Consider the following 13,725-nt stretch of genomic DNA (forward strand, 5'->3'; position numbering starts at 1 on the left):
TTTCATTGGATCTAGTAGTTTTTTGGTGGAGTCTTTAGGATTTTCTAAGTACAATATCACATCGTCTGCATATAATGACAGTTTTATTTCCTCATTTCCAATTTGGTTGCCTCTAATTTTTTCTTGATTTTGACTGATCGCTGTGGCTAGGACTTCGGGTATTATGCTAAATAAGAGTGGTGAAAGTAGACATCCCTGTCTTGCTCCTGATCTTAAGGGAAACACTTAGTTTTTGCACACTGAGTATGATGTTGGCTGTAGGTTTTTCATATATGGTCTTATTAGGTTGAGGTATGATTCCTCTATTCCAGCGGTTCTCAACCTGTGGGTCGCGACCCCTTTGGTAGTCGAAAGACCCTTTCACAGGGGTTGCCTAAGACTATCCTGCATATCAGATATTTACATTATGATTCATAACAGTAGCAACATTACAGGTATGAAGTAGCAACGAAAATAATTTTATGGTTGGGTCACAACATGAGGAACTGTATTTAAAGAGCCAGAAGGTTGAGAACCACAACTCTATTCCAACTTTGGTGAGAGTTTTTATACTAAATGGGTGCTAGATTTTATCAAAGGTTTTTTCTACATCTATTAATATGGTAATGTGATGTTTATACTTCCTTTTTTTTTAGAAATTAGCTATTTTATTTTTTTATATATTGTTTCTCTCTTTATTGATTAAGGTATTACATATGTGTCCTTATGCCCCCATTGCCCCCCACCCTCCAACATGCCCTCACCCTCCTGGTGTCTGTGTCCATTGGATAGGCTTATATGCAGGCATACAAGTACTTTGGTTGATCTCTCCCTCTTACCCCCACCTTCCCCTACCTTCCCTCTGAGGTTTGACAGTCTGATAGATGCTTCTCTGTCTCTGGATCTGTTTTTGTTCATCAGTTTATGTTGTTCATTATATTCCACAAATGAGTGAGATCATGTGATATTTATCTTTCTCTGACTGGCTTATTTCACTTAGCATAATGTTCTCCAGCTCTATCCATGTGCTGTTGCAAATGGTAGGAATTTCTTCCTTTTTATAGCAGCATAGTATTCCATTGTGTAGATGTACCACAGTTTTCTAATCCACTCATATGCTGATGGGCACTTAGGCTGTTTCCAAATCATAGCTATGGTAAATTGTGCTGTTATGAATATGGGGTGCATACGTCCTTTCTGAGTGGTATTTCTAGTTTCCTGGGATATATTCCTAGAAGTGGGATCACTGGGTCAAATGGGAGTTCCATTTTTAGTTTTTTGAGGAAACTCCATACTGATCTCCATAACGGCTACACCAGTCTGCATTCCCACCAGCAGTGCGCTAGCGTTCCTTTTTCTCCACATCCTCGCCAGCACTTGTCTTTTGTTGATTTGTTGATGATAGCCATTCTGACAAGTGTCAGATGGTACCACACTGATGTTTTCATTTGCATCTCTCAGAACATTAGTGACTTTGAGCATGTTTTCGTATGTATCTTAGCCTTCCTTATGTCCTCTTTCGAAAAGTATTTTTAGGTCCGTTGACCATTTTTTTGATTGGGTTGTTTATCTTCCTTTTGTTAAGTTGTATGAGTTCCCTGTAAATGTTGGAGATTAAACCCTTGTCGGTGATAACATTGGCAAATATGTTCTCCCAAGCAGTGGGCTTTCTTGATTTGTTGATGGTTTCTTTTGCTGTGCAGAAGCTTTTTATTTTGATGTAGTCCCATTTGTTCATTTTCTCTTTAGTTTCCATTGCCCTTGGAGTTGTATTGGTGAAGATATTGATATGACATATGTCTGAGATTTTGCTGCCAATGATTCCTCCAGCGTTTTTAAGGTTTCCCGTCTTACATTTAAGTCCTTTATCCATTTTGAGTTTATTTTTGTGTATGGTGTAAGTTGGTGGTCTAGTTTCTTTTCTTTTTTTTTTTTTTTTTTTTTTTTAGCATGTATCTCTCCAATTTTCCAAACACCATTTATTGAAGAGACTGTCTTGACTTCATTGTATGTTCTTGCATTCTTTGCCAAATATTAATTGAGCATAATGGTTTGGGTCGATTTCTGGGTTCTCTATTCCATTCCATTTGTCTATATGTCTTTTCTTGTGCCAGTATCAGGCAGTTTGGAGAATGGTGGCTTTGTAATACAGCTTGATATCTGGTATTGAGATCCCTCCTACTTTGTTCTTCTTTCTCAGGATTACTGCAGCTATTCAGGGTCTTTTTTTGTTTATTCCAGATAAATTTTTGGAGCGTTTGTTCTAGGTCTGTGAAATATGCTGTTGGTATTTTAATGGGGAGTGCATTGAATCTATAGATTGCTTTGGATAGCATGGACATTTTAATAATGTTGATTCTACCAATCCATGAACATGGTATGTTCTTCCATCTGTTTATGTCTTCCTCTATCTCTTTTTTCAGTGTCCTGTAGTTTTCGCATATAGGTCTTTTACCTCCTTAGTTAAGTTTATGCCTAGGTATCTGAAATTTTTTGGTGCGATGCTAAATGGTATTGTTTTTTAAATCTTTCTGTAAGTTCACTATTGGTATATAGAAATGCCATAGATTTCTTGTCGTTAATTTTGTATCCTGCTACATTGCCGAATTCATTTATTAAGTCTAATAATTTTTTGATGGAGTCTTTAGGGTTTTCTATGTACAGTATCATGTCATGTGCAAATAATGACAGTTTTACCTCTTCTTTTCCAATATGGACCCCTTTTTTTTCTTATTCTTGTCTAATTGCTATGGCTAGCACTTCCAGTATTATGTCAAACAGGAGTGGTGAAAGTGGGCATCTCTGTCTCATTCCTGTTCTTAGGTGAAATGGTGTTAGTTTTTGCCCATTGAGTATGGTTGGCTGTAGGTTTGTCATATAATGCTTTTATTATGTTGAGGTATGATCCTTCTATTCCCATTTTGCTGAGGGTTTTTTTTTTTATCAAGAAAGGGTGTTGGATTTTGTCAAATGCTTTTTCTGCATCAATTGATATGACTATGTGATTTTTATCTCTCAATTTGTTTATGTGATGTATCACATTTATTGATTTGTGGATATTGTACCATCCTTGCATCCCCAGGGTAAATCCTACTTGGTCATGGTGTATGATCCTTTTGATGTAATGCTGGATCTGATTTGCTAGAATTTTGTTAAGGATTTTGTAATCTATGTTCATGAAGGATATTGGCCTGTAATTCTCTTTCATTGTGTTGTCTTTATCTGGTTTTAGTATTAGGGTAATGCTGGCTTCATAAAATGAGTTTGGAAGTGTTCCTTCCTCTTGAATTTTTTGAAAAGTCTGAGGAGGATAGGTTTTAGTTCTTCTTTGAATGTTTGGTAAAACTCCCCTGTGAAGCTTTTCATGTTTTTTGAGGTAGGCCTGTAGAGCTATGAACTTCCCTCTCAGGACTACTTTCAAATCCCATAGATGTTTTTAATTTCTTCTTTGATCTCTTTGGTAACCCAATCATTGTCTAATAGCATGCTATTCGGCTTTCAAGTGTTTTAATTTTTTTGGTTGTTTTGTTGTAGTTTATTTCTAATATTATGCCATGGAGGTCTGAGAAGATGCTTGGTATGATTTCAATCTTCTTGAATTTGGAGAGACTTTGCCTGTGACCCAAAATGTCGTCTATAATTGAAAATGTCCCATGTGCACTTGAGAAGAACGTATATTCCTTCGTTTGGGGTGAAATGTTCGAAAGATGTCAATTAAGTCCATCTGATCTAGTAAGTCATTTATGATTGCTGTTTCTTTGCTGATTTTTGTCTAGAGGATTTATCCAGTGAAGGCAGTGGGGTATTAAAGTCCCTTACTATGATTGTATTGCTGTCAATCTCTCCCTTAATATCTTCCAAGAGTTTTTTTTATGTATTTGGGTGCTCCTGCATTGGGTGCATATATATTTACCAGGGTTATATCCTTTTGTTCTATTGATCCCTTTAGTATAATGAAGTGGCCTTTCTTATCTCTTGTTATAGCTTTCACTTTGAGATTATTTTATCAGATTTAAGTATTGCTACCCCAGCTTTTTTTTCATTTCCATTTCCCTGGAATATATTTTTCCATCCCTTCACTTTCAGTCTGTGTGAGTCCTTTGTTCTGAGGTGGGTCTCTTGTAGGCAGCATACATGTGGGTCATGTTTTGTTATCCATTCAGTCACTCGATGTCTTTTGATTAGAGCACTTAGTCCATTTACATTTAAAGTTATTGATATTTATTGTTTGTAGCCATTTTTAATTTTTGTGCCTGTGTTCCTTCTTCCCTTTTTATTTCTTCTTTTTACACCAGTCCCTTTAGCATTTCTTGCATGGCTGGCTTGGTAGAGACAAACTCCCTTATCCTTTTTTTGTCTGTGAAGCTCCTTATTTCCCCTTCAATTTTGAATGATAGCCTTGCTAGATAGAGTACTCTTGGATTCAGACCCGTGCTTTGCATCACTTTGTAAATTTTCTTCCATTGTTTTCTGGCCTGATGTGTTTCTGTTGAGAAATGATTTGATAATTTAATGGGAGATCCCTTGTACATAACTCTGTCTCTCTCTTGCAGCCTTTAAGATTCTCTTTGTCCTGAACATTTACCATCGTAATTACGAAGTGTCTTAGTTTGGGACTCTCTGTTTGTGTGACTTTTTTCTTCCCCACATCAGAGAGGTTTTCTGACATTATTTCTTCAAATAGGTTTTCTAACCCTTGTTCCTCTTCCTGTTGTTTTGGCACCCCTATTATTCATATGTTGCTGCATTTCATGTTGTTCCAAAGCTCCCGTAGGCTCTCTTCCTGTCTTTTCATTTTTCTCTCCAATTGCAGTTCAGTTGGGTTCGTTTTGTATCCCTGTCTTCTAATTCACTAATTCGGTCTTCCACTTCTCCTAATCTACTGTTGAAACTTTCCATGGTGTTTTTTATTGCAGCTATATCACTCTTTATTTCTTCTTGATTCTTATATAAGTTGTTGATTTTTACATCCATCCAGTTTATGAACTGTATGGCCCTTATTCTGACATATTGTATGACTCCATTTCAACTTAGCTGCTTTTCTCTTGATTCTTCCTTTTCTTTCCTTTGGGGGTTTCTCTGTCTCCCCATTTTTGTTCTCACCGAAAGATCTAGGTGTCAAGTCATGCGAGGGCTGCTCCTCAGGCAGCAGTGGCTCCTCGGGCTGCGGTTGCTCCTCGGGTGGTCGAGGCAGCAGCTGCTCCTCATTTGGTGGCGGCCAACAAAGATGGCAGCTGGCAGCCATGCAGCTGAAGTGAGCAGGAAGCTTGCTTGCTCCAGTGATGAAGGAAGCCAAGCTTCCTCCCTGCTGCGGCCAGGCTCTGAGCTCCACTCTAAGCAACAAAGTTGCAATTATAGAAGCTAAACAAACCCCAGATACCTGCTTTCAGCAGGCCATGGCCTCAGAGCTGGAGCGACAACAAAGTTTCAATTATAGAAGGTAAATAAATCCCAGAATAAAAAAGAAAAGAAAAAAAGGAGAGGCTGGGAGCTTCAGTCACTGGCAGACTTGGCCAGCCTGAAAACCCTCAGCCCCTCATCCAGACTGGTCAGGCACCCCAGTGGGGACCCCCACCCTAAAGGGGGTGTGGCCAGCCTGAAAACAGCCATCAGCCCCTCATGCAGGCTGGCCAGGCACCCCAGTGGGGACCCCCACCCTGAAGGGGGTGCAGGCAAAACAGCCATCAGCCCCTCATCCAGGCTGTCCAGGCACCCCAGTGGGGACCCCCACCCTGAAGGGGGTGTGACCAGCTGCAAACAGCCATCATCCCCTCACCCAGGCTGGCCAGGCACCCAAGCGGGACCTCCACCCTGATCCGGGACACCCTTCAGGGAAAACCAGCTGGCCCCCACACATGCACCAGGCCTCTATCCTATATAGTAAAAGGGTAATATGCAAATTGACCCTAACAGCAGAAAGACTGGGAATGACTGGTCACTATGACACACACTGACCACCAGTGGGCAGACGCTCAATGCAGGAGCTGCCCTCTGGTGGTCAGTGAGCTCCCACATGGGGGAGCTCTGCTCAGCCACAAGCCAGGCTGATGGCTGCCAGTACAGCGGTGGTCGTGGGAGCCTCTCCTGCCTCCTCAGCAGCACTAAGGATGTCTGACTGCAGCTTAGGTCTGATCCCCGTTGGCAAGTGGACATCCCCCGAGGGCTGCTGAGCTGCCAGAGGGATGTCTGATTGCCAGCTTAGGCCCAATCCCCTGGGGAGCAGGCCTAAGCCAGCAGGTGATCATCCCCCGAGGGGTCCCAGACTGTGAGAGGGCACAGGCCAGGCTGAGGGACTCCCCCACCAAGTGCACAAATTTTTGTGCACTGGGCCTGTAGTATAGATATATATATATATATATATATATATATATATATATATATGCCCTCTAGTGTGTGTGTGTGTGTGTATACATATATATATACACACACACACACACACACATTTAGTTGCTCCCATATTTGGTGCATATATGTTTAACAGGGTTATATCCTCTTTTTGGATCTATCCCTTTAGTATTATGCACTGACCATCTTTGTATTTTTATGGCTTTTGTTTTAAAGTCTATTTTGTCCAATATAAGTATCATTAACCCAGCATTTTTTTTCCTGTTTCCAGTTGCATAGAATACTTTTTTTTTATCCCTTCATTTTTAGCCTGTGTGAATGTTTTGATCTTAGATGAGTGTCTTATAAACAGTATGTTTTCTTACTCATTCTACCATATTTTTTTTTTATTGGAACATTTATTCCATTTACATTTAAGGTTATTATTGATAGGTAGTCATTTATTGTCATTTTTCTTTATACCTGTTTCTTTCTCTCTGTTTCTTCTTCTTAAAGCAGTCTTTTAACACTTCTTGCAATGCTGGTTTGGTGGTAATAAATTTTAACTTTTTATTTTTTCTGGGAAGCTGTTTATTACAAGTTCAATTTTAAATGGTAGCCTTGCTGGATATAGTAATCTTGGTTGCAGGTCCTTGCTTTACATTACTTTGAAAACTTCATGCCTATCCCTTCTGGTCTGAAGTGTTTCTGTTGAGAAATCAGCTGACAGCCTTATGGGAACTCCCTTTTAGGCAACTTTCTCTCTTTTGCTGCCTTTAAGATTCTGTCTTTGTCTTTAATCTGGGCCATTTTAATTATTATATGTCTTGGTATGGGTCTCTTTGGGTTAATCTAGATTGGGACTCTGTGATTCCTGCACTTGTGTGACTTTCCTTCATCAGATTATGGGAGTTTTCTGTCATTATTTCTTCAAACAGGTTTTCTATTCCTTGGTCACTTTCTTCTCCTTCTGTGCATATTGTTACATTTCATGTTGTCCAAAACTTCCCTAAAATATCCTCATTCTTTTAAATTATTTTTTCTTTTTGCTGCTCTGATTGGGTGTTGTTGTTTTTTGTGGGGGGGGTTTCTAGCTTGTCTTTCAAATAGCTGCTTTGATCATCTGCTTAATCCAGCCTGTGTATTCCTTCCAGTATATTCTTTATCTCAGATATGGTATTCTTCATTTCTGACTGGTTATTTTTCATGGTCTCTATGTCCTTTTTCATGTTACTGAGTATCTTTAAAAACACTAATTTGAACTCTGTTTCTGATAAAGTGCTTGCCTCTATTTTCATTTAGTTATTTTTCTGGAGATTCCTCCTGTTCTTTCATTTGGGGCCTGTTTGTTTGTTGTTGTTGTTGTTGTTGCTGTCTCCCCAGGTTGGCTGTTTCTTTTTGTTTGTTTCTCTGTATTAGATAGAACTGCTATGATTCCCAGTCTTGGTGGGGTGGCCTTATGTAATATGTGACCTGTGGAACACAGTGGCTGAGTCTCCTTGATCTCCTGTGCTGGGTGCTCTAGGAAAGCCCCTTTTGTGGGTTATGTGGGCACTCCTGTTATAATTGGGTCTTGATTGCTACTGGCTCATTTGTGGGTGGAACTGACTCTCAGGCTAGCTGTGAGTATCAACCCCTACCATGGCATACAAGCTGCTGACAAAACTAAACATAAAACAAAAAAACACACAACAGCACAACAATTAAAATAATAAGAAAAAAGAAAAAATTAAATATAATATGGAAAAAAAAGAGAAAAGGAAAAGAAAAAAAGAATATGAAAATTTTAAAAATAATAAAGGATAAGAAAAGAGAAATGGGAAGAAAAGAATATGAAAATTAAACAGCAAATAGATAGAGTAAGGAAAGGAAAAAGAAAAAAATATTTTTTTAAAAAATGAAAGTAATAAGAAAAACAAAGATGTATAAAAGAGGAAAGATCCCAGCTGGTATGACTCAGTAGTTGAACATCAACCTATGAATCAGGATGTCACAGTTCAATTCCCGATTAGGGCACATGCCTGGGTAGTGGGCTCAATCCCTAGGGTTGGGGGTAGGGAGGAGGGGGAAGGGTGTACGGGAGGCAGCCAATCAGTGATTCTCTCTCATCATTGTTGTTTCTATCTTTCTCTCTCCCTCTCTTCCCCTCTGAAATCAGTAAAAAAATATTTTTTTAAAAAAAGAGAAAAGAAAGAAAAGAATAAAAAAGTGGAGTTCCCCTCAGCAGAGTTTAGTGCCTGCTGAAGTCTCCCTTTTGATTTGCTGTTTTTGACACTTGTTGAATCCTGCTCCAATATTGTCTAAAGCTGGTCACTTGGTGTATTGGTTTGGGGTCTCTTTGGAGAAATTCTGGTGTATTCCAGTGTCATATGCTGTCCATGTCTAGCCTGGCAATTTGTTTGAGGCTACATGTAATGCACAGCTTGTAATACTGACCTTGGCTAAACAAGAGAAGGGCCAAGCTGCACTCTAGAACTCAATTTTACCAGCACGTGGCACAAGGGCTAGTCAGCAAACCTCTCAAGTCACCCTGGGACCTGCCTCCACCTTCCAGCTGGCTGTTAAGCTTAGTCACGGAAAGGGCTTAGTCTCTAAAAGGCAGAATCACAAGGGGCGGTTTTGGATCTCCTGTGAGGGGGAAGTGCTATTTAGACTTTAGGAAAGATGGTGGGTGTAATCCTCCATCCAGATCCACAGGTCTGAGTCTGTCTCAGATTTTTCCCTGACTTTGGCAGGGTGGAGCCCCTAGTCTTGTAGCCGGGTGGCTGGGGCTTCTGGAGCCCAGAGGTTGAGTCTTCCAGAGGCCAGGAGGGTGTTCCTATAGGGTCTCCCATGAAGGGGAAGCACAAGTCTGGTTTGTGGGAAAGTGGGGAAAATGGCCCAGCCCCAATTCCAGTCACTGACACCCACAGAGTCTGCCCAGGCTTTCCCTTCCTGCCTATGCCACTGACTCCTCAGCAGGACTTAAGATGCAGGGTGGAGTGAATGGGATTCTTGAGATAATCCCAGGCGGCTGCTACTTGGAGGGTGTTGCACTGCCCAGGGAAGATGGCTGCTGTGGTATCAGAGGATGAACCAGTACAGGGATTTCAGCAACTGCTCCCCCATATCTCTCTCCCAAGCCACAAACCAGACTCTCCTTAGGCAACTCCAGTCTGTACCACCCTCCCTCCTCTGGAGCCCAGGTGAATGGCCGCAAACAAAACTGCGAAATGGCTCTCCAGATCAAGCGTTTGTCTCCTTTGGGCTCTGCCTCTCCTGGGTTACATTTTCTTAATTGGCTAAATAAATGTCAATGTTTCTCATGCCTGTGATTCATCTCATCTCCAAAAGGTAGATGTGATAGCGTTTCTCTAAATTATTTATTACTTAGTCTGTTCTCACAGGACGGTACCAACATTTAAAACACTAGAGTTCTAGTATTTTGTTTTTTCTCTTTTGGCAGAATGGTGGGATCCTAAGAAAACAAAATAGAGATGCCGAAGAGGAGGTCATCTTTTCAATCCATACTCATGCTGCTTACAAAAATTCCCTAGCTCATAGACCTAAGGCTGAGAGTGAAGAAAATAAATTTAATGTATGAAAAAAAAATCTCTCACAAGTACAGTGCTGAAAGAATCTACAAGTCTTCTGATCAGGTTTATATTTGTATGAAGGTCAAGGCCTCTGATATTTGGCAATTTCTGAATGGCCAAAAAAACGTGATCTTTGGAAACAATCTTGTTTTTGGCACACAAGTTAAACATTCTAGGCAGCTAATCTGGAAACAGTCTTGAGGAAGTCGTTTAATGAACAGCTCCGCATGGGTAGGCCAATAAGTGTGTGGATACCTATAAAACACCACTAAGTTATGGAATTGAAGGTCCCTAAGGAAATCACAGCCTTTGGTTGATAACAGGCCCTGTAAAACTCAAAGCCTTCTCCAGAAGCCTTCTCCACATGCATGTCTCCTTCTTGACCAGAAAATAAATTAATGTATTTCTCTTCCTCCTGCATATTGCAAAATTATCATTTCAAACCCTCAACCTTCAATTCCTGAGGTTAAAATAACACATACAGCATCTCCTCTGGATTTCTTTTCCTAATGACATTTACTATTTCCATAGTCAAAATATCATTCATTTGAAAGCTGGAGAATCATAAGCTGAGTCTGAAAACTATCACATCTTTCATATAAACTGTCAATGTGGCAAACGCCAACCAATTTCCAATTCCATCCAAGTGGACTGACCCTAAATATTGCAATTATTCAGCCTCATGACTTCAGAAAAGTTAGAGTTCATGGTGATCAAAGATGATGTCAGAGTTTCAAAAGAAAAAGATGACAAGGTTCAACTCAAAAACACATTTAAGACATCATTGAGTAATTAGATATTATTGCTGGTAAATATTGAGAAGAAAAAAAGAAACACAAAATGAAGATCTGGCAAAACTTCCAGGTGGAGTAACTGCCCTGGATCGGTGGCATGAGTGCTGCAGTTACAGATGCAGTAAATGCTGCACGAGACACTGTCAACAAGGACAAAGTGTGGCGGTGGCCATGTGCAGCTTTGATGCTGACAGCTGTGCTTCGGGTTCACTGAGCTTGGATCAGTGGGTTTAGCATTTTCATTAAATTTGGAAAGTATTTCTTTAAATATCTGTCATGTGCCCCTTCTCTTCGGAGGACTTCAATCACATATATACAAGGACACCTGGAATTGTCCCACAGCTCAGGGATGCTCTATTCACTTGTTTAAAATTATTTTTTATTTTTGTGTTTCATTTGGGTAGTTACTGTACAGTGTCCCCAAGATTAGTGAACCTTTCTTCTGTGATGTCTAATTTACTGTTAATACTATCTAGGGGTTTTCACCTTACACAATGTAGTTTTCATCTTTAGAAGTTCGACTTCAGTCTTATGTATACTTTCCAAGTCTCTTTATTGAACATAAAGTATGGAGTTATAACTATTTATGAGTGACAGCTTTAAAACCACTAATTCCAGTGTATCGTTTCTGGGACAGTTTTAATCAACTTAGTTTTCTCTTCATTATGGGTGAATTTTCCTGCTGCATTGTGTGCCTGATAACTTTTGATTGGATGCCAAGCATTGTGAATCTTTTTGGGAGCTGGATATTTTGGTACTTCTATAAATCCTCGAGTTCTGTTCTCACATATGAGCTCATTACTTGGAAACAGTTTGGTCTTTTAGGATCTTGTTTTTAAGATGTGTCAGGCAGGACTGGAGTAGTGCTTAGTCTTAGGTTAGTATTTCCCAATATTAGAGGAAGACCCTCAAAGTGCTCTACCCAATAACTCATGGAACAAGGGTATTTCAGGCTAGCTTGTGTGAACAGGCATATACTCAGGCCTGTGAGAGTGTCAGGCATCATTCCTTCTAATCATTTTGGTAGATTCTTTCCCCAGTCTTCAATAATTTCCTCACATACAGTGTTGATCAGTATTTAAGAGGTGCCTCGAGATATATCCTGTGTTCTCTTTTAGTGCAGCTCTGTCCTCTCCAGTGCTCTGTCCTACAAACTCTAGTGGCCTTGGTCTCCCAGACTTTCAGCTTTAATCCTCATTTTGCCTTGGCCAGTGTGGCTCATTTGGTTGAGCATTGTCCTGTGCACCTCAAGGTTACAGTTCTATTCCCAGTCCGAGCACATACCCAGGTTGTGGGTTTGATCCCAGTCATGGAGCATGCAGGAGGCAACCGACCCATGCTTCTCTCCTACATCAATGTTTCTCTCTCTCTCCCTCTCCCCTTCTCTCTCTCTTAAAATCAATAAAACATATTTTAAAAATTCTCATTTCATATATTTTAGTCCCTTTGGGAAGTTGTTTCATCTGTGAGAGTAAATTCAGTCCCTGTTAACCCATCTTGGCCAGATGTAGAAGTACCCACTAGAGTTTCTAAATATGAATATATATAGAATTGGAAGCCATCCTGGGATGAGAATGACTCCTTACCTTATTAATGTATCATCATCCACAATGACTAACCATGCTATTTTTCCATGGCTGTGATTCAAAAATCTTTCCAAAATGGCAAATGTCTTTCCACAATGACCTAGGAAAGGCAAGAGGAAAACTTACAATGTAATATTTTCTTTAAAAGATATATAATTCATTTAAAAACATTTTTTTTGTTTTTGAGTTTTTAAAAGAAAAGGCTTAAATGTTGTCATGTACCTTAATAATTTAAAATTTTCAAAATTAGCTTCACTAATTTTCACAGGCATTGTGAACCAGGAGAAATTTTAGAAATCGTGAAATCTAAGCCATTCATTTCACACATTAAGAAATGAAGAAAGAGAGATGAGATGAGGCAGAGATAAGACTAGTACCTTCACTCTAACAAATAAGAAAAAAATTACAAAGCCTGGCATCTGTCCTTCGATATACTTATTCTGAAGCAACTGGTAGAACCTTAAGTATCACAACCATAGGGAAACAGTGGTGCAAAAGTGGACTTCTAAATCTTCATTCATTTTGTAAGTACTTGCTGTCAAGTTTTAATATGCTGGATCCTGTGGCAGGTTCTAGTCTAGGCACTAAGACAGTCATAAGCTTTGGGGCCATGAGATAAATGTCAATGTGTTATTGGAAAATGATGAGGCCATGATAAGAATAAAATGCTCGGGAAGAGAACCCAAGTTGATAAATAGAAAGATGCCTCTCATATCAACAAAATATTTGGTGACATGCCAGAGAACAAGCTAATATTAATTAATATTAAACCACTCAATTTGACCATTATTTTTGTTATTCATGATCTCTTTCTGTACTTTTAACCATTATGGTATGTATTTTTGAAAGCCACCTCAAATTCCTTTAAGAATACAGTAGAATATAAATATAAACAATAAAATTGGATTAAAAATAAGAGTGAATATAGAATGAATGAATAATTGATTATTAAAGCCAAACTAAATAGAAGTTTAAAAAGCAAGATTTAAAATAAAAATTCATCTCAAGTAATTTTTCCAAAACAGACAATAACAAATTCAGTAATACATTTAACCTTGTCAGAAGAACTGATAACTACAGGAACAGCATATATGATTCTACATAGTACTTTTAATAGTACTTATTAATCAAGGCATTATGAGTGACATTACCATAAAACAATAAAAATAAATGACTCTATAGAACTAGAAAATCAATTCACTACTTTATTTTTTTATTCATAAACTATAGGCCCAGGGGGGTCCCTCGGCCTGGCCTGCAGGGATCAGGCCAAACCCAGCTCTCCGACATCCCCCAAGGGGGCCCAGATTATGAGAGGGCATAGGCCAGGCTGGGGGACCCCACCAGTACACAACCAGGGCCAGGGAGAGACCGCAGGAGGGCTCCAGGGCGTGTCCAGCCCATCTTGCCCAGTCCCGATCGCCCATGTCCCTATCGACCAGACCCCAGCAGCAAGCTAACCTATAG

At 39.6% G+C, this 13,725-nt stretch overlaps 1 protein-coding gene across 1 annotated transcript in view; it reads right to left on the reverse strand.

Annotated features, from left to right (window-relative positions):
* Positions 1-13,725, reverse strand: part of B3GLCT (beta 3-glucosyltransferase) — a 138,919-nt gene that overhangs the window by 25,144 nt on the left and 100,050 nt on the right. Inside the window, exon 12 of the mRNA XM_036301567.1 lies at positions 12,259-12,358. Coding sequence (XP_036157460.1) covers positions 12,259-12,358 — 100 coding nt within the window. The remainder of the gene's footprint in view (positions 1-12,258; positions 12,359-13,725) is intronic.

Source organism: Myotis myotis, unplaced genomic scaffold, assembly GCF_014108235.1.
Source record: "Myotis myotis isolate mMyoMyo1 unplaced genomic scaffold, mMyoMyo1.p scaffold_m19_p_3, whole genome shotgun sequence".
In the NCBI taxonomy this organism is placed as follows: Eukaryota; Metazoa; Chordata; class Mammalia; order Chiroptera; family Vespertilionidae; genus Myotis; species Myotis myotis.